Source organism: Passer domesticus, chromosome 20, assembly GCF_036417665.1.
Source record: "Passer domesticus isolate bPasDom1 chromosome 20, bPasDom1.hap1, whole genome shotgun sequence".
Lineage (NCBI taxonomy): Eukaryota > Metazoa > Chordata > Aves > Passeriformes > Passeridae > Passer > Passer domesticus.
This window is the reverse complement of record NC_087493.1, coordinates 100,534-121,670: the sequence shown is the minus strand read 5'-3', so window position 1 is coordinate 121,670 and position 21,137 is coordinate 100,534. Positions and strand designations below refer to the sequence as shown.

The 21,137-nt window shown below is 50.9% G+C and overlaps 1 protein-coding gene across 5 annotated transcripts; it reads right to left on the bottom strand.

The window, feature by feature from the left end:
* Positions 1 to 318: 318 nt before the first annotated feature.
* On the bottom strand, positions 319 to 8,041 carry LOC135284397 (uncharacterized). Of its 5 annotated transcripts, XR_010349803.1 has the most exons (5): positions 7,783 to 8,041; positions 7,464 to 7,671; positions 4,193 to 4,400; positions 933 to 1,109; positions 322 to 615 (listed from the first exon to the last, which is right to left on the bottom strand). XR_010349803.1 is itself a non-coding variant. In XM_064395873.1 (3 exons), the coding sequence occupies exons 1-2, from the start codon at positions 8,035 to 8,037 to the stop codon at positions 7,468 to 7,470; spliced, it is 459 nt and encodes a 152-aa protein (XP_064251943.1). In that variant the 5' UTR covers positions 8,038 to 8,040; the 3' UTR covers positions 6,939 to 7,146; positions 7,464 to 7,467. The 5 variants fall into 5 exon arrangements, 1 of the variants encoding a protein (XP_064251943.1); XR_010349805.1 differs by lacking the exons at positions 7,464 to 7,671; positions 7,783 to 8,041 and adding an exon at positions 4,512 to 4,804 and having other exon boundaries at positions 319 to 615; XR_010349804.1 differs by lacking the exons at positions 322 to 615; positions 933 to 1,109 and adding an exon at positions 3,636 to 3,875.
* Positions 8,042 to 21,137: the final 13,096 nt, after the last annotated feature.

Here is a 21,137-nt window from a genome sequence, read left to right as displayed (position 1 = left end):
TCCAGCCCCTCAGGGTGCCCAGGAGCAGGGCTTGCCCACAGCCCAGTGCTCCCACCTTAGCCCTGGGGCTGCCCAGGGAAGAGGCATGGCTGAGGCTCTGCAGGAGCACACAGGCTCAGCCCTGCCCCAACATGGGATCCATGGGCCAGGGCATGCTGGGCTTTGCCCCTACAGCTCCCAAGTGTGTACAGAGAAACTGCAAGCAGAGGGTCACCTCTGTCAGTGGGACCCCTCTGTGCACAGGGACCTCCACTCCTGGGGAGGCTGTGCCAGGGACCTCCAGCCCTGGGAACCTGGAGCAAGTGGAAAGCAAAACTTTGCAAAATGCTGCCTGTGCCTGAAGCAAATGCAAAGAGAAATGGGGGGTGAAAAGTAAATTTTGTTTATTACAGAAGAACAGCAGCAAAAATACAGAACATATTTACATTGTAAGAATATTTGTAACAACAACAACAGTCGAGAGAACATGTATACATAAGAAACTATCTAAAAAAAAACCAAACCACATTTACAGAAGACACAAATAGGCCCAAAAACTTCTATCCTAAAGACAAAAACAAAGTCTAAAACGTATGTACAAAAGGGCAGCATCTCTCTCCATGATGTCCATCGCACCTGGAAGAAAAGCAAATGGCACGGTCACTCCAGTCAGGCATAGAGGGCTCTTGCATGTGCCCCCAGGCTGGCACATGCTGGCCCAGCAGCAGGACTCTGCTACCAGAACTGAGCCTGGCTGGGTCTGGGATGGAGCTTGTGTGGAGCAAAGCAGGCACAGGACAGGCTGTGGATGGCCACCAGAATCCAGTGCCCTGGCTACAATGTCCCTGAGCAGGGAGCACCCAGCCCAGCCCCAGCCTGGCAGCAGGAGACCCACTCTGCCTGTCCTGCTGCTGGCATTGCTCTTCATGCCAAGATCATGGCCTCTTCCTCACCTTTTTATCAATATCCATGTCCTCAATGGACTCTTCCATATCCACATCCATATCTTCGTCCTCATGCATATCCACATCCATCTCTTCCTCTCCAGGGTCTTCTCCGTCTATTTCCATCTCCTCCTCCATATCAATCTTTGTATCTACCTCCATCTCCTCCTCTCTGTCTGGGACAGCCTGCAGAGGTAGAAAAACCTCAGAGTGGGGTCCCTGTCCCACTGCATCCCCACAGAGCTCCAGCCCACCAGGGCAGGTGGGGGGTGTCCACCTCCATGGAATGGCACCAGACCTTCCTCAGGACAAAGGGGAGCATCCTGCAGGGCTGGATGATGAAATCCTGGCACTCAGGAGCTGTCAGGAATGATCGGGGTATCGGGGGGATAAGAACAGTGAAAGGCAAGGGCAGGAGCGAGGTGCAGAGTGTGTCAACACAGCAGCCAAGGGTTGTGTTGTGCCCTTTGCTGGGCGCTGGACGTTCCAGCTGGAGCGTGGGCTGTGACATCACAGTTCCCAGGCTCCATCTGAAGTGCACAGTGGAGACCATGGAATGATGGAGTCTCTGAACGGTTGGGCTTGCAAGGGAGCCTGAAGAACAACATCTTGTTCCCAGCTGAGCAGTCTTCCCCCAGAGCATGCTGCTGAGAGCCCTGTTGCCAAGGATGGGGCATGCACAGCCTCTGTGCACCGCCTGGGCCAGTGCCCCACCACCCCCAGTGGAAAAGAGCAGCTTCCTTAGATGCAGCTTCAATCAACCTGCTGCAGTTGAAAGCCATCCCCACTTGTCCTGTCAGCACAGGCCCTGCTGAACACTCTGTCCCCTTCTTTCCTGCGGGACCCTTCCAGTCTTGCAGAGCCACAGTGAGGCCTCCCAGTTTCTCCTCTCTCCAGGCTGAGCATCCCCAGCCCCACTTGCCCAGCAGTCAGTCACATCAGGGCTAGTCAAGGCGGAAGGGTAGCAAATAGCATCAGGAACGGAGAGATGCAAACTTTAGACCCAGGTTTGCCTCTAAATGTACAAAATTAAGAACAGTGGAGAGGAAGATGGTGGGACACTGGTTCTGTTCTAACTGGTGATTTTTTGTTTCTTCTTTTCTGTCATGCTGACCCAGGTTTTTCTGTTTGAAAGGAAGCTTTGCACAATGTCCATTGTCTTCTGCATTTGTGAAACACCAAGCGGAGTCTGGGCAGGCTGATATGCAGAGCAAAACCTGAAAATATACTAGTGATCCTGAGCCTGGGGGATGCAGCTAAACCCAGCCAAAAGCAATTTCTGGAAAGCTGATCCTGGTTTACATTTTCTTGAGTTTGACTTTGCCAACTTCACCAGTCATTTATGAAAAAGCAAACCAAAAACTCAAACCAAATCAGACAAAAACCCAAACAAACAAACAAACCCATGCATCAAACCAATCAAAGAAATAGATAAAAAACGCCAAATAAAACCAAAGGAAATGAAGAGTTAGTATTAGTTGCGAGGAGAGCACAGCAGGCAAAGGGCTGCTTCCCACAGGATCACCATCAAAAGCCACATAGAACAGCTGCTCCAAAATATACCCAAGAGGAGAAAAAAGAAAAAGTGATGCATGGCAACTTTGGGGGCAGCTCCACATTCAGGTGAAGGACGAGCACGCAGTGGTACAGATCCAGCCTTGCCCACCCTCCAGGCTGCTGTTTGCTCCTGATGAAAGCCCCTTGCAGGACTGTGGCCCCACTCAGTGCAGTGTCAGTCACTGCCAGAGCTCTCAGCTGAGCCACTGGCATTGCCAGAGTGACATCCAGGCACAATCCTGCTGCCTGCTGAGCACCTGTGGAAGATCCTGAGCATCTTCATGCCTAGGACCACAAAACAGCTCAGGATTTCTCTGAACTGGTTTTCGGTGGGGGGGGGGGTTTCCATATCCCTGTGAGATCTGTTCATCCCTCAACATGTATGACTTGATGTACAATGATGCATTTGTGTTCCTTCCTTCCTCCTGTGTGCCAGTGAGAAACCATCCATGGCAATGGAGGATGTTGTGTGCAGGGCAATGTATTCCTGGCTTGCCATTTTGCTTCACTGTCACTCAGCTGAACATGGTCCTTATCTATGAAGGACTTAGAACTTGCAAGAAGTGATGAATTAACCTGCTCCACTCTCCTTAGCATGGGATTTGATGAGTGTTAAGGAAAGCAGCGAGCTCTCGCCAGGATGGGAGCTTGTTCTTTGCCAGGGAGGAGGGAGAAAATCTTGCTTGGAGTAAATAAAGCAACTCTGCTACCTCAGGAAGAGAAGCAATTAAATATGTGAGTGCTGCATGGAATGATTTGCACAAGGATTGTCTACTATGCAGGAATGTTCCCAATAAACCATGCTTCTCCTGACCTTTATTTTTCTGGGTTTCCACCACATGATAGAAGAGACTCTCAATGAAAAAAAGCAAAACACCTTGTGGGGAGACGTTTTTTCCTTCCCTCAGGCTTCCTCTTTCTTTTGTTCCCTCCAGAGCTTCCACTACATTTCTGCTGTTGTTTGGGGCACGTGCTTCCCTCTTTCCTGATCCCCTGGGCTTCTTTTGGCTCTGGGTGTCATGGACACTCTTAATTGTTGGTTTTTTTTCCCCTTCATCTACTTCTGACCTCCAGCCCTGGGAACCTGGAGCAAGTGGAAACTACAACTTTGCAAAATACTGCCTGTACCTGAAGCAAATGCAAGGAGAACTGGGATGTGAAAAATAAAATTTGTTTATTTCAGAAGAACAGCAGCAAAAATACAGAAGATATTTACATTCTAAGAATATTTGTAACAACAACAATCGATAGAACATATATACGGAAAAACCTACCTAGCAAAACTATGTGAAACATATTTACAGAAGTCTTAAAATCGATATTCTAAAGAACAACAACAAAGTGTAAAACATATATACAAAAGGGTGGTGCCTCTGTCAGTGATATCCATCGCACCTGGAAGAAAAGCAAATGGCACAGTCACTCCAGTCAGGCACACAGGGCTCTTGCATGTGCCCCCAGGCTGGCACATGCTGGCCCAGCAGCAGGACTCTGCTACCAGAACTGAGCCTGGCTGGGTCTGGCATGGAGCTTGTGTGGAGCAAAGCAGGCACAGGACAGGCTGTGGATGGCCACCAGAATCCAGTGCCCGTGCTACAATGTCCCTGAGCAGGGAGCACCCAGCCCAGCCCCAGCCTGGCAGCAGGAGACCCACTCTGCCTGTCTGGCTGCTGGCATTGCTCTTCATGCCAAGAACATGGCCTCTTCCTCACCTTTTTAATCAATATCCATGTCCTCAATGGACTCTTCCATATCCACATCCATCTCTTCGTCCTCAGTCACGTCCACGTCCATCTCTTCTTCAACATCCTCATCCACATCCATCTCTTCCTCTCCAGGGTCTTCTCCGTCAATTTCCATCTCCTCCTCCATATCAATCTTGGTGTCTACCTCCATCTCCTCCTCTCTGTCTGGGACAGCCTGCAGAGGTAGCAAAAGCTCAGAGGGGGTCCCTGTCCCACTCCATCCCCACAGAGCTCCAGCCCACCCGGGCAGGTGGGGGGTGTCCACCTCCATGGAATGGCACCATACCTCCCTCAGGACAAAGGGGAGCATCCTGCAGGTCTGGATGATGAAATCCAGGCACTCAGGAGCTGTCAGGAATGATCGGGGTATCGGGGGGATAAAGAAGAGTAAAAGGCGAGGGCAGGAGCAAGGTGCAGAGCGTGTCAACACAGCAGCCAAGGGTTGTGTTGTGCCCTTTGCTGGGCGCTGGACGTTCCAGCTGGAGCGTGGGCTGTGACATCACAGTTCCCAGGCTCCATCTGAAGTGCACAGTGGAGACCATGGAATGATGGAGTCCCTGAACGGTTGGGCTTGCAAGGGAGCCTGAAGAACAACATCTTGTTCCCAGCTGAGCAGTCTTCCCCCAGAGCATGCTGCTGAGGGCCCTGTTGCCAAGGATGGGGCATGCACAGCCTCTGTGCACAGCCTGGGCCAGTGCCCCACCACCCCCAGTGGAAAAGAGCAGCTTCCTTAGATGCAGCTTCAATCAACCTGCTGCAGTTGAAAGCCATCCCCACTTGTCCTGTCAGCACAGGCCCTGCTGAACACTCTGTCCCCTTCTTTCCTGCGGGACCCTTCCAGTCCTGCAGAGCCACAGTGAGGCCGCCCAGTGTCTCCTCTTTCCAGGCTGAGCATCCCCAGCCCCACTTGCCCAGCAGTCAGTCACATCAGGGCCAGTCAAGGCGGAAGGGTAGCAAATAGCATCAGGAACGGAGAGATGCAAACTTTAGACCCAGGTTTGCCTCTAAATGTACAAAATTAAGAACAGTGGAGAGGAAGGTGGTGGGACACTGGTTCTGTTCTAACTGGTGATTTTTTGTTTCTTCTTTTCTGTCATGCTGACCCAGGTTTTTCTGTTTGAAAGGAAGCTTTGCACAATGTCCATTGTCTTCTGCATTTGTGAAACACCAAGCGGAGTATGGGCAGGCTGATATGCAGAGCAAAACCTGAAAATATACTAGTGATCCTGAGCCTGGGGGATGCAGCTAAACCCAGCCAAAAGCAATTTCTGGAAAGCTGATCCTGGTTTACATTTTCTTGAGTTTGGCTATGCCAACTTCACCAGTCATTTATGAAAAAGCAAACCAAAAACTCAAACCAAATCAGACAAAAACCCAAACAAACAAACAAACCCATGCAGCAAACCAATCAAACAAATAGATAAAAAACCCCAAATAATACCAAAGGAAATGAAGAGTTAGTATTAGTTGCAAATGGCTGCTTCCCACAGGATCACCACCAAAAGCCACATAGAACAGCTGCTCCAAAATATACCCAAGAGGAGAAAAAGAAAAAGTGGTGCATGGCAACTTTGGGGGCAGTTCCACATTCAGGTGAAGGATGAGCACGCAGTGGTACAGATCCAGCATTGCCCACCCTCTAGGCTGCTCCTTGCTCCTGATGAAAGCCCCTTGCAGGACTGTGGCCCCTCTCAGTGCAGTGTCAGTCACTGCCAGAGCTCTCAGCTGAGCCACTGGCATTGCCAGAGTGACATCCAGGCACAATCCTGCTGCCTGCTGAGCACCTGTGGAAGATCCTGAGCATCTTCATGCCTAGGACCACAAAACAGCTCAGGATTTCTCTGAACTGCTTTTCAGGGCAGGTTTCCATATCCCTGTGAGATCTGTTCATCCCTCAACATGTATGACTTGATGTACAATGATGCATTTGTGTTCCTTCCTTCCTCCTGTGTGCCAGTGAGAAACCATCCATGGCAATGGAGGATGTTGTGTGCAGGGCAATGTATTCCTGGCTTGCCATTTTGCTTCACTGTCACTCAGCTGAACATGGTCCTTATCTAAGAAGGACTTAGAACTTGCAACAAGTGATAAATTAACCTGCTCCACTCTCCTTTAGTATGGGTGTGATGAGTGTTAAGGAAAGCAGCGAGCTCTCGCCAGGATGGGAGCTTGTTCTTTGCCAGGGAGGAGGGAGAAAATCTTGCTTGGAGTAAATAAAGCAACTCTGCTTCCCCAGGAAGAGAAGCAATTAAATATGTGAGTGCTGCATGGAATGATTTGCACAAGGATTGTCTACTATGCAGGAATGTTCCCAATAAACCATGCTTCTCCTGACCTTTATTTTTCTGGGTTTCCACCACATGATAGAAGAGACTCTCAATGAAAAAAAGCAAAACACCTTGTGGGGAGACTTTTTTCCTTTCTTCAGGCTTCCTCTTTCTTTTGTTCCCTCCAGAGCTCTCACTTCATTTCTGCTGTTGTTTGGAGCACATGCTTCCCTCTTTCCTGATTCCCTGGGCTTCTTTTGGCTCTGGGTGTCCTGGACACTCTTAATTGTGGATTTTTTCCCCTTCATCTACTTCTGACCTCCAGCCCTGGGAACCTGGAGCAAGTGGAAACTACAACTTTGCAAAAAGCTGCCTGTGCCTGAAGCAAATGCAAGGAGAACTGGGGTGTGAAAAATAAAATTTGTTTATTACAGAAGAACAGCAGCAAAAATACAGAAGATATTTACATTCTAAGAATATTTGTAACAACAACAATCGATAGAACATATATACATAAAAACCTATCTAAAAAAAATATATGAAACGTATTTACAGAAGACAAAAATCCCTAAAACCTATATTCTAAAGAACAACAACAAAGTGTAAAACATATATACAAAAGGGTAGTGCCTCTGTCGGTGATGTCCATCGCACCTGGAAGAAAAGCAAATGGCACGGACACTCCAGTCAGGCACACAGGGCTCTTGCATGTGCCCCCAGGCTAGCACATGCTGGCCCAGCAGCAGGACTCTGCTACCAGAACTGAGCCTGGCTGGGTCTGGCATGGAGCTTGTGTGGAGCAAAGCAGGCACAGGACAGGCTGTGGATGGCCACCAGAATCCAGTGCCCTGGCTACAATGTCCCTGAGCAGGGAGCACCCAGCCCAGCCCCAGCCTGGCAGCAGGAGACCCACTCTGCCTGTCTGGCTGCTGGCATAGCTCTTCAGCCCAAGATCATGGCCTCTTCCTCACCTTCTTAATCAATATCCATGTTCTCAATGGACTCTTCCATATCCACATCCATCTCTTCGTCCTCAGTCACGTCCACGTCCATCTCTTCTTCAACATCCTCATCCACATCCATCTCTTCCTCTCCAGGGTCTTCTCCGTCTATTTCCATCTCCTCCTCCATATCAATCTTGGTGTCTACCTCCATCTCCTCCTCTCTGTCTGGGACAGCCTGCAGAGGTAGCAAAAGCTCAGAGGGGGTCCCTGTCCCACTCCATCCCCACAGAGCTCCAGCCCACCCGGGCAGGTGGGGGGTGTCCACCTCCATGGAATGGCACCATACCTCCCTCAGGACAAAGGGGAGCATCCTGCAGGGCTGGATGATGAAATCCTGGCACTCAGGAGCTGTCAGGAATGATCGGGGTATCGGGGGGATAAGAAGAGTGAAAGGCGAGGGCAGGAGCAAGATGCAGAGCGTGTCAACACAGCGGCCAAGGGTTGTGTTGTGCCCTTTGCTGGGCGCTGGACGTTCCAGCTGGAGCGTGGGCTGTGACATCACAGTTCCCAGGCTCCATCTGAAGTGCACAGTGGAGACCATGGAATGATGGAGTCCCTGAACGGTTGGGCTTGCAAGGGAGCCTGAAGAACAACATCTTGTTCCCAGCTGAGCAGTCTTCCCCCAGAGCATGCTGCTGAGAGCCCTGTTGCCAAGGATGGGGCATGCACAGCCTCTGTGCACAGCCTGGGCCAGTGCCCCACCACCCCCAGTGGAAAAGAGCAGCTTCCTTAGATGCAGCTTCAATCAACCTGCTGCAGTTGAAAGCCATCCCCCCTTGTCCTGTCAGCACAGGCCCTGCTGAACACTCTGTCCCCTTCTTTCCTGCGGGACCCTTCCAGTCCTGCAGAGCCACAGTGAGGCCGCCCAGTGTCTCCTCTCTCCAGGCTGAGCATCCCCAGCCCCACTTGCCCAGCAGTCAGTCACATCAGGGCCAGTCAAGGCGGAAGGGTAGCAAATAGCATCAGGAACTGAGAGATGCAAACTTTAGACCCAGGTTTGCCTCTAAATGTACAAAATTAAGAACAGTGGAGAGGAAGATGGTGGGACACTGGTTCTCTTCTAACTGGTGATTTTTTGTTTCTTCTTTTCTGTCATGCTGACCCAGGTTTTTCTGTTTGAAAGGAAGCTTGGCATAATGTCCATTGTCTTCTCCATTTGTGAAACACCAAGCACAGTCTGGGCAGGCTGATGATGCTGGGCAAAACCTGAAAATACACTAGTGATTCTGAGCCTGGGGGATGCAGCTAAACCCAGCCAAAAGGAATTTCTGGAAAGTCAAGCCTGCTTTACATTATCCTAAATTTGGCTATGCCAACTTCACCAGTCATTTATAAAAAAGCAAACAAAAAACCCAAACCAAAACAGACAAAAACACAAACAAACAAACACACAAGAAACTGCTGCAAACGAATCAAACAAATAGATCAAAATCCCCAAATAAAACTTCAGGGAATGAGGAGTTAGTATTAGTTGCGAGGATAGCACAGCAGGCAAATGGCTGCTTCCCACAGGATCACCATCAAAAGCCACATAGAACAGCTGCTCCAAAATATACCCAAGAGGAGAAAAAGAAAAAGCGATGCATGGTAACTTTGGGGGCAGTTCCACATTCAGGTGAAGGATGAGCACGCAGTGGTACAGATCCAGCCTTGCCCACCCTCCAGGCTGCTCCTTGCTCCTGATGAAAGCCCCTTGCAGGACTGTGGCCCCTCTCAGTGCAGTGTCAGTCACTGCCAGAGCTCTCAGCTGAGCCACTGGCATTGCCAGAGTGACATCCAGGCACAATCCTGCTGCCTGCTGAGCATCTGTGGAAGATCCTGAGCATCTTCATGCCTAGGACCACAAAACAGCTCAGGATTTCTCTGAACTGCTTTTCAGGGCAGGTTTCCATATCCCTGTGAGATCTGTTCATCCCTCAACACGTCTGACTTGATGTACAATGATGCATTTGTGTTCCTTCCTTCCTTCCTCCTGTGTGCCAGTGAGAAACCATCCATGGGAATGGAGGATGTTGTGTGCAGGGCAATGTATTCCTGGCTTGCCATTTTGCTTCACTGTCACTCAGCTGAACATGGTCCTTATCTAAGAAGGACTTTGAAGTAATGGGTAGGAATTTTGGCTCTGAGAGGAGCAGAAAGCACATTTTCTACACCACATTCCGAACAGATGCCCTTTCCTTGGCAGAACAGTGATTGCCATTCATTATCCTGGGAAGAATGGGAAGACCCATTCAGAGATCCCAGGTTCAGCTGGCCTTTGGCTTTGTCTCCCTCATTTCACATGTCCAATTTCAAGGGCCATTAGAAGAGCCACATGTTTGCCTTGCTGCCCAGAAGTGCTCTAGTTATTGCCAGGGAAAAACCCAAAACTTGGCTGTCCTGTGGTGTGGTAGAAATCCCACCACAATTGTGACTCTGTGAGCAAAGACAACCAGTGCTTTTTGGGGCTGTAACAGCTGAGAGTGTGGCAGAGCAGGTTTGATATTATTTTTAGAGTCCTGAAATCATTGTTCCCAAAACAATCTTTCTCTCCTGTCTTCTGTTATCAACTGTGGAACAGAGAAAATGGAAAAGAGCTGAGTTTTGTTTAAATTGGCTTTATTTTTAAGTCTTCAAATAGTGTCAGTTCGATGCATGATACTTTAGAAATTAGATTAGTAGCAGCTATTTCATCCCATCAGAGAGGTGGGATTGAAGACTTCCAACAACAGAAACACTGGATATGCAAGAGCTCAGTTTCCCACCCCTCACAAAAGTAACTTGCTGTACTCTTTTCAGCAGCCTCAGCCAGATCTATTAAAACACTGCTCCAAAAAACAATAGAATGAAAATGTTCCAGCAAATGAAAAGGAAACAGGACAGGCTGTGGGGATCAGGGCCAGAGCAGAGCCAGGGAGAAGAATGATTGTTGCATTGGATGGAGCTGTGCCTTCCCTTGGCCTTGTTGGCTGACAATAAATGAACATCCCTCTGTGTCTTGGGCAGCTCCTTCTCCAAGGAAAGCAGGTGGGATTTGGAGCCAAAGAGCTGAAACCTGCAGGACCAGCCTGGGCTGGAGGGAGTTCAGATTTGCACAAGGCTGCTCTGAGTGCCAGGGCTTGGATGGGGGAAATGGTGGGGTGGGGGTAGGGACAGAGTCTGATTGATTGTCAGCCATGAAGGGTCTTGATTTTCATATCTATTCAGACTGCATGAGGAGGTACTTGGATTCAGTGCCAATTGGAGATTGCATATATCAATGAATTAACAGGAAAAATACCTAAACAGGATCTGAAAAATGTTTTCTGTCTTTAAATAGAATATATTCAGTTTGAATAGGCTTCTGAAATCTCTCTAATTAACCACAAATTCTTTAAACACTTAAATAAAATTATTCCCAGAGGATGAGCTTGTTAAGGTGTTCGGAATGTTAATGAGCCCTGGGACACTGAATTCCTTAACTAAAGAACTGAAGGCTGAACAAGCCTCTAGAGCAGTGAAATCCAGCAGCAGCCTCCAAGTTGCTGAGGATGTCAGCAGCCCCCACTGAGGCCATCCCTGCCCAGAGACCGTGGGGGAATGGGCAGACAAGGACAGCGTCCCTGGGGCTGGGCCAGCAGAACTCAGAGGCACCAGCGGCTCCAGCTGGGAAATGGAGTGTGGAATGTGGCTGGGAAAGCCCTGCCTGGGCTGTGCCAAGCAGGACAGACAAGGCCCTGACTCTCATCCCCCAAACAACTCTCTCAGTGAGACATTTAAAAGGAATTACAGTTGTTTGTCTTTTCTGAGTTGGATGTACTGGAGAAATACTGACAACAGATTCTCAGGAGCTCAAAACAACAAAACAGCCTTTACAGGGAACTTTAGAAAATCAGAAACACTTTAGAAAAATTTTTCATAGGACATTCAATCACCGAAATACACTTCTCAAAGCATTAACTTGGCCCATTCATCTTTACAAACTCTAAGCGTGTTCCATTTTAATTTACTCAATATTTTCAAATGGATCGAAATAGAAGACAGAAAGGGAGAAAGACAAAAAAGATATAGAGCAGCACACACAGAGCTACCAACTCCTGGATTCCAGCGGTGTTCATATGGAAATTCCAAGAGGAGGTCAGGTCAAGATGTGTGCTTGCCTTGTGGTCAGCCTTCAATACCCCTTGATCTTCCTGGGCCCTTTCCCCAGGTGGGACTTGGGCTCATTTGGTCACTCAGGAGCTGGGCTGGGGCTCCAGAGGTGGCTGTGGAGCATTGCCTGTGCTGTGCCAGGGACTGGCAGCCACTGCTGGGCTGGGATAGAGGCTCTGGGGGGATTGGGGTTCCAGGGCAGGGCAAGGCTGGATCTGCCCCTTTCTCCCCCACACACAAAATGTTTGGAGCCAACAATCTCCTCCATTCTGTCACAGTAGGCAATGTTGGAGGTGAAATCCCAGTTCTGGCCATGGGCACCTGGATGTCAAGGACAGTTCTTTTCCATTGGAAGCAAAGCACAGAGCCCCAGTGTTTGGAAGGCAAGTGAGAGCCAAGGCCTGCCAGAGTTGTCAGTAATGGCAGATTTTTCTGGGAGTTCTCATTGGATATAGGGAATTTTGGAGGTGGAAGCCCAGTGGTGGCCATGGGAGCCTGGAGAAGCAGGACAGTTCTTTCCCATAGGAAGGAAAGCACGGAGCCTTCCCCAGGCTTTTGGGGACAGATGGGAAATGACCATGAAACCATTGCCAGCCAGACTTGTCCTGGCAATATTCCTGTGGGAACAATCCCTGGATATAAGGAAATTTGGAGGTGAAATCCCAGTTCTTTTCCATGGGTGCCTGGAGGAGAAGGAGAGTTCTTTTCCATAGGAAGGAAACCACAGAGCCTCAGTATTTCAGTAGGAGGTGAGAAGAGATTCTCAACATGTCAAGGACTGCTGGACCAGTCAGGGGACCTGGGAGGCCAAACCAGCCAGATCTGTACTGTGTTCCCTTAGTTTTATGGTGCCTCATAGTGTCACAATGATGCCTGGGTTCCATGAAGCCTTGCAGTGTCACAATGGTCCCAATTATTCCATAAGGCCTTGCAGTGTCACAATGGTCTCCATGGTTCCCCAGGCCCTACAATGACACGCGACTCCTCTGCTCCATGAGCCCTGCAATGTCACAATGGACCTTTGCACCCTGGATGTTTGCGGTGTCAGAATGGTCTCCTTTGGCACCCCAGTGCCACAATGGACCATTGATGACAGGAAGCCTCTCTGTGTCACCCTGGAGCTTTGGTTCCATGCAGCTCTGCAGTGTCACAATGGTCTCCTTTGATTATCCAGTATCACAATGGACCACTGATGACATCAGGCCCCACAACGTCACAATGGACCTTTGGCTCCATGCAGCCTTGCAGTGTCACAAAGACCTCTTGGTTTCACAAGGCCCCATAGTATCACAATGGTCCTCTTGGTTCTGTGGGGACCTCCAGGGTCACAATGGTCTCACTAGTTCCATGAGGCCTCACAATGTCACAATGCTTTGCTTATTCCATGGGGCCTCATAGTGTCACAATGGTCTCCATTATTCCATGAGTACCCTCAGTATCACAATGGTCTCCTTGCTTCCATGGTGCCCCTTAGTGTCACAATGGTTCCTTGGTTCCACGAGGCTGTGAAGTCTCTTAATGGTGTCTCCATGGTTCCATGAGGCCTTGCAATGTCACAATGGACCTTTGGCTCCATGGAGTCTCTCAGTATCACAAGGGCCCCTTGGTTCCATGACACCTCAAAGTGTCATAATGTTCTCCACACTTCCATGAGGCCCCAAGTGTGTAACAATGGACACCTGGTTTGATGGGTCCTCTCAGTGTCACCACGATCCCTACATTCCATGGAGCCACACAGAGTCAGTACTGTTCCCTTGGTTCCAGGAGGCTCAGCAATGTCATAGTCCTCTCCATGATTCTATGAGGCTCTGCAGTGTCACAATGGTCCCTCGGTGTCACAGGGGCCCACAATGTCACAATGGTCCCTTGGTGTCACAGGGCCCCACAGTGTCACCATGGTCCCTTGGTTCCATGGGCCCTGTGCTGCTGCATTCCCCCCTCCCCTTCTGAGCCCTGCCAGCTCAGAAATGCTCCTTGGGCCTTGGCCTTGGCCAACAGCCCCTGGGCTCAGCTCCTCTGCAGCTCAGCACAAACACTGTCTGCTCCAGGCACTGCTGCTGCCCAACCAGCTCCTGGTTTCTGTAGGAGCAGCCCTGGGAACTGGTTTTGTTCCCTCAGTGGCACAACATCCCTGTTCTCACACTGCCAAAGAAAGCTGTTGATGCCAAGTGCGGCCAGGATGAACCATTGCTGTGACTGAAGCCCCTCTCTTGGGGCCCTACAAACAGCGCTCCAAAAGGAGCCCCTTGGAGCTCTCCTGGGCCAGCGACTCCCTCTGAGTGGGGCCTCTCCCAGCCGGGAACTCGCCCGTTTGCTGCACTCAGGGATCCCAAACAACGAGGGAGCCTGGGCCGATCCCCCCACTCCTCCAGCCTCAACCCTTCACCTGCTGGGTAGATGCCAAAGCATCCACAGGGAGCATTTCCTGCCCTCAGGGGAATTTCTCACAGGTGCCTTGCACTGACTCTTTGTGTCTGTGTGCACACAGGAGTGCCTGTGCTGGGGAAGTGTGGCAGAAATGCTGCTCTCTGAGGGGTTGGAGTGCCTTGGATAGCTGAGTCAGTCAGGCCCGTAAGTGAGGTTAAATCATAAGCTGTAAGTGAAATTAAATGCTGCTAAGAATTGTTCTTTTGCTAAGTTGTTACATTTAATATAAGTTATTAGCTAAGTTAAATATTGTTACATGTTATTCCTCTTTTAAATTGATAAGTCATCGGTTATAAGTTAGGTTAAATACTGTTAAGTGCTGTTCTTTTGCTTCATTGTGAAGTTTAAGGTATCAGTTAAGGTTAAGGTATAAGTTAAGTCCTGTTAAGCTTGAGCTCTGTTTAGTCCTGTTCAGCTTTTAGGCCGTATTCCTTTTGTCCTTGCCTTCACTGTCCTGTTGTCACACACACACACACACCACACACACACACACACAGGGTCAGGTCTTGGTTTATTTCTGGTTTGATTGTCGGGATTTTGTATGGTTTTGTTGTTGCTTTGTTTCCTTGGTGTGCCTGAAGTGTCCAGTCAAGAGTGACTCTTACCAAGGAACTTTGTGGTGCTGTCACTTAATATTAAATCTGGTTGTTGCTGATCTCTTGCTGGGGATTTTTTCAGTGCTCTCAAGCCCTCGTTTGTAACAGGGTGAAGGAGCCCTGGCCCAGGCTCTGGCCCTGGGGGACACGGGGACGCTGCCGGGGGGTCCCTGTCCCCCTGTTCCACCCCCCATGGCCCCGGCCCCCCGTCCCCGTGTCAGGCTCTGGGGTCAATCTCATGGAACATCCTCTGGGAGAGGCTGCGGCGCTGGGGGCGGGGGGACCCTGGGGGACAGGGGACCCCGCTGTGCACGAGCAGCGTTGGACTGCTCTGGGGGAACTGTGAGGGGGGCTGGGGCAGAGTGACCTCCCCAGTGACCTCACACAGCCCCTGTGACCTCACACAGCTCCTGTGATGTCACAAAGCCCCTGTGACATCACACAGCCCATTTGTGATGTCACAGCCCACATTACGATGTCACAGTTATTGTAGTGATATTACACAACCTACCCTGGGATGTCACACAGCCATTTTGTGATGTCACAACCCCTCTCTGATGTCACACAGATACCCTGTGATGGCAGAATCCATTCTATGATGTCCAGCCTATGATGTCACAGAGCCTACTCTATGATGTCACAGGCAACTCAGTGATGGCACACAACTGCTCTGTGATGTCACAGCCTGCTCTGTGATGTCACAATGCAGCTTCATGATATCAAAGGGCCAGTGCTGGGATACCATTCTGTGATATTATAAATCTGCACTGTGATGTCACAGAAGATTTGGTGATGTCACAAACTCACCATGTGATGTCCCAGTCTGTTCTGTGATGTCACAGCTGGCTCTATGATGTTACTCCATCACGCGGTGATGTCACAACCCACTGTCTGATGTCACAGAGTCACCTTCCATGATGGCAGAGGCTACTCCATGGCCTCACACCCTACTCTATGATGTAACAGACAGCTTTGTGATGTCACAACCCCCTCCGTGATGTTACACAATCCTCTCTGTGATGCCATACTGCCACTCTGTAATGTCACAGCACACACTTTCACATCACAGCCTGCTCTATGATGTCATACAGAATCCCCTCTGTGATGCTGTTGCTACTCAATGACCTCACACAACAAACTCTGTGATGTCATAGCCCAACCTGTGACCTCACACAGCCCACTCTGTGCTGTCACACAGCCCCTTGCTGACATCACAGCTGCTCTGTGCTTCTAGGACACAGCCACAGAGGTGCCGCTGTGACACAGCCCCCTCTGGGACATCCCCCAGCCCCTGCCAGTGCTGAGCCCCTCTCAGCTCTGTCTGTGCCCTGCTGGTGTCCCTGAGCTGCCCTGCCAGTGCCCCAGCCCTGCTGGGCTGTGCACAGGAGCTGCTTCTGGCCAGAGCTGTCTCTCTGCAGCGCTGCCCTTGCCAGGAGCTGCCTCTGGGCCAGGAGCCCGGCCCAGCTCAGCAGCACAGACACAGCACAAGGACTTTAATGACCCTCTGGGGCTTTGGTGCTCTTTGTGTCTGCAAAAGTTGGCTGTGTCAGGGCCTTGCAGCTGCTGCCCATCCCTGTGCCCTGTGCAGCCCAGGCTGTCCTACGGTGTCCCTGCCCTGTGCCTCTGTCCCTGCAGGCTGTTGTCATCCCCCGGCTGCCCCACCTGGCTGGCCCCTTCCTTTGCTGACAGCTCTGCCTCCTGCCTGCCTCTGCCTGCCCACACAAAGCCTTGGGCTGCTCCAGGGTCCTTCTGGGGGATGTGTTGCATCCCAGCCCTGCCCTGGGAGGGGAATTCTTTTCTCCTCATGTCCAGTCTGGGGCTCCCCAGCTGCCCCTGTGTTGTGTTCCACCACAGTGAGGGGCGCAACAATTCCCTCAGGGCCCCGGAGTCTCAGACCTCAGGCAGGCACGGATGACCAACAGGGAAAGGATGGCAACAGGATGGATCTCTTTTAGGAAAACCCAGGATCCTTTATTGTGCCAGGGAACCAAGACAAGAAATGAAGGGGGTGGGGTCATGGGTTTAGAGGTGAAGTTTAGGGTCGGGGTCCAACAGCAGAGGGAGCAGGGGACTGGAAATGGGTGGATCGAGGAGGACAACCAAAAAAAAATCTAAGCTGGAGACATTGCAGTAGAATTTAAACCAATAAGGGTACAGAAAAGGAACAACATTCTGGGCCCATTCCTTATTTTACCAAATGGGGTGGAGTGTCTTTTCCCGGGATTGCAGACGGACACCCCACAGGGTGGAGGGGTGGAATCTGCTTTCAATTACACCCATCGCCCGATGGTGTCTGTCTGGGTAGAATCCCTACCTCATGGGGCAGGGGCACTCCACACCCTTGGTGCCATTATTTCTTTCTCTAGCTGCTTTTTACAAGAAAAACTCCTTTCTGATACAACCCTTCATTCCCTCCCGGACTACTCCTGTTCTGTCCTCAGACACCACACCACTGAGCCCAGATCCATCAGCCTCTCCATGCTGGTTATGTGATGAGGCCTCCAAACCCCATCTTGTGAGATTTTTCAGTATTCTCCAGGTCTATGAAAATGGAAAAATAGTGGTCAAAGTTATTTTCTCCCAAATCTTGCAGTGACAGAACAAGGGTCAGTATCTCTAAACTAAATGAGGGTGGATTTACATTTCTTAAAAGGAGGAAATATTTTACAATGATGAGAGTGGCACAAAACTGCAACTGTTTTTCCAGAGAAGTAGATGCCTCATCCTCGGAATTGTCCAAGAGCAGGAGCTTTGTGCAACTGGACCCATTGAAACCCCCTCATCCCAAAGGACAGAATTCCTGTTGTGTGGGTTCTCTGATGTGCTGGGTGCCCTCACAACGCTTCTGGCCAGAACGTCTGCTGAGGGCAGCCAGGCTGCTGCAGGGGCAGTGACCTCACAGCCATCACCATGGCAGCCCTGTCCCCTGGGCCTGGCTCTGCCTTTTCCTCTGCCCCTGCCTTGTCTCTGCTGGCATGAAGAGTTTTCTCATGAATATCTTGTCCCCAAGGTGCAGGGGCCAATGGCTTCCCAGCCAGGCTCCTGGAGCAGAAGTGGCTTTTCAGAGCCCAGGCAGAAATGAGCCCTGAGGCAGCAGCTCTGCAGTGCTGGCCACCAGGCCGGGCTGCCAAGGGAGGCTTCTGGCCATGCCCTGCAAGCAGCTGCTGCTGCCAAGGTGCCTTTGGTGCCTCAGGCTCTGTCTGGCACAGCTCCCAGCACGGCACTCTGCCCTTGTGCCCGAGCCCTTCCCTGTGCTGGGGCTGGCCTGGGGCTTTTCCTGCAGCGGGACCTGCCCTGCTCCTGGCATAGGAAAGGCAGTTCCTGCTGGAGCAGGAGGCTCTGCCTACAATGGGCTCCAACAACTCCAGCCAGGCCGTTTGCAAAGCCCCCAGTGGGAAATGAAGGAGGAGGGTCATGCTGCTTTTCGGGTGAATAAAGCTGAAACCAGCCTGACTTCTCCATCCCAAAGTTCAACATCCTCAGAGGGAGCTGAAGCTGTGGCAGAGCTGGAAAAATGCCCAGAGAAAGGAACAACCAAGGGACAGCAATGAGAGCTTCTGCAGAGCTGCTGAGCTGGCCCAGCCTGGGCACATCTGACTGACAGGGCAGCACTTCAGACTAGAAAAGCCCCATCCCAGATTTTAACAGCAGCGTGTCCTGACATTTCCCTTCTTGGGGAGTGTGGAGATTCTTCCCTGCAGTGGAGACACCCCTCAAGGTCACTCCTCAAGGCTACACCAAAGAGATATGCCCATGATCATTGGTCTGGGGGAGAGACATCAATCTCTGTTTAATTACTGGTTTTGTTTTAATACAGTTGCTTTGAAATCACTTCGGAGTGGTCTATATAAATTAATATGTTACTCTTATATCTTGGTGTAAAAATTTCAGATTAAGATAATTTTGTCTCATCATTACCATAGTAGATACTTACATAAATATCTTTGGTTTGCTATCCTTCATCCTGTGGGACAAATTCTATAAAGGCTTAATTCCACTTTGATAATTCTTTACACATGAAGGCTTGAAAAGTCTGGAGATGACATTGGAACCAGCTCCTCCAATGCTGTTCTCACAGAAAGAATTTCGAAAGCCTGGAGGTCCTTGGGGGAATTTGGGTGTGGATATGGCACTGTGGTCAGAGAGAGATATAACAAGATAAGGTTTCTCATTAATTGGTCTGGGAACATTTAGGGAGCTGGAGAGAAAGAATTGTAAACTATCCACAGGTGGTATTTGTAATAAGATGTTTTTTTCCATAAAGATGTTTAATGAATGTGTTGATTAAATGACCAATGAGGTCCACCTGTAGCAAACCAAGGTATGAAAGAAGAGGATTGAATAAATAGGCAGCTTTTAGCCCTTAGCTTTCTGGTCCGTGTCATCTCTGAATCAGTGATGACATTTGGGAATCTATGAGGGCTATTGGGGATCCTCTCTGCACGTTGTGTCCTAAAAGGAGCTTCTCTAGTAAACTCTGCCTGAAGCTCCCACTGTGCCTATGACAGGAACCCCTGTGAGTGTCTGGGACATCCCGGCTCTTTGGCAGCCTGGGGACTCCTGGGATGTCACTGTGGAGCCCCCGTGACAGATCGGTGCCTTTGCAGCCCAAGGTGCCCTGGGATGTCACTGTGGAATGGCTGTGACAGCCTCTGAACACAGGGCTCTTTACCATTCCCAGAAACCCCTGGGAGGTCTCCATGGAGCCCCTGTCTCTGCCTGTGACATTCCAGCTCTTGAACAGCCTGGAGACTCTTGGAAAGTGACTATGGAGCCCCTCTGAGTGCCTGTGACAAATCTGATCCTTAGCAGGCAACCATCCCCAGCCCCCTGGTGCTATAGCCAGTTTCCATGGCAACCATCAGCAGCCCCTTGTTGCTATGGTCAGTTTCCATGGCAACCATCCCCAGCCCCCTGTTGCTATGGTCAGTCCCTCGGCAGCTCCATGCAGACCCCATGCCAGGGGTGGGTGCCATGGACACCAGCGCAGGCCTGCAGCCAGAGCCCATTGCCATGGCAACCATTGGCGGTCCCATCCCCAGGGTCATGGGATCCCAGATCCACAGAATTGGCTGAGCTGGGAGGGACCCATCAGGATCCTGGAGTCCAACTGCTGGCCCTGCACAGGACACCCCAACAATGCCAGCCTGGGCCTGGCAGCGCTGGCCAAATGCTGCTGGAGCTCAGAGAGCCCTGGAGCTGGGAGCCTTCCCTGGGGAGCCTGGGCAGTGCCCCAGCAGCCTCTGGGGAAAAACCTTTTCCTGAGATCCAACCTGAGCCTGCCCCGACTCAGCTGCAGCCGTTCCCTCCAGTCCTGTCCCTGGGCAGCAGCGGGAAGAGGTTCCCACAGCCCCAGCCAGGGACCCGCTCCCAAGGCTGTTGCCATGGCCACCAGGGCTTGGTTTCCACGGGCTGAGGTTTAGGACTTCGGGTCCCCAGTTTCCTGCTCCCGCTAAAACCGCGCTGCCCTCACTGCCCTCCCACCTCCCATCGAAAGCACAAAAGGCAAGGATCACAGGCTGGGATAAGAACAATTTATTGGGAATAGCAACAAGACAAAGAACAAAGAGCAACAGAAACAATATCGATAACAGCAGGGAAGAAGAGAAAGGATTTGCAGGAAAAACTACATTACCACTGACTGCCTCTACCCAACCATGTTTATCCTCGCTCCTGGGAAGGACACCCTTCTCTTCAGGGAGACAGGGAGTCTCGTTCGTGCTCCTGGCACTGACTAGAGATGGGAGTGAATGTAATGACAGGGCCATGGCCTGACCCTCATGTTATTTGATCCCACATCATGTCGTTGGCAAGGGTAGGAAAAGGTACAGGTGTCTTCCCAGCATGTATCACAGGGACCATCGATCACCAGGGCTCTTCCCAACGTGGGTCTTACAATGGGGGATGAAGCTGCAACTGGGCATGAAGCTCTTCCTGCAACTACGGCATTTGCAGGGCTTCCCTTACTGGTGCCTCTGTTGGTGTTGGGTCAAGTGAGAGCTCTGGGTGAAGCTCTTCCCACACTGGGGACACTCGTAGGGCCTCTTCCCAGTGTGGATGCGCCAGTGGGTGATGAGGGTCAAGTTGTGCTTGAAGCCCTGCCCGCAGTCGGGGCAGCGGAAGGGCCTCTCCTCTGTGTGAATCCGCTCATGCAGGAGGAGATTGGAGCTGGTCTGAAACTTCTTCCCACACTGGGGACACTTGTAGGGCCTCTCCCCGGTGTGGATGCACCAGTGTCTGATGAGGTTGGAGTTGTTCTTGAAGCCCTTCCTGCAGTCAGGGCAGCAGAAGGGCTTCTCCTTGGTGTGAATCTGCTCATGCAGGAGGAGACTGGAGCTGGTGGTAAACCTCTTCTGGCACTCGGGACACTCATACGGCTTCTCCCCAGTGTGGATGCGTTCATGCCTCACAAGTTCTGAGCTGCACCTGAAGCCCTTCCCACATTCCCCACACTCACAGGCTCATTCCCCAGTGTGGATCATCTGGTGGCAGAGAAGGTGGGAGCTCT

What these genes read in the sequence shown, in the direction of transcription:
- LOC135284397 (XM_064395873.1), bottom strand. Translation starts at nt 8,037, where the DNA reads ATGGTCTCCACTGTGCACTTCAGATGGAGCCTGGGAACTGTGATGTCA. An exon ending in TCCCCTTTGTCCTGAGGGAG is followed by an intron (nt 7,672 to 7,782) that starts GTATGGTGCCAT and finishes CTACCTCTGCAG; the next exon opens with GCTGTCCCAGACAGAGAGGA.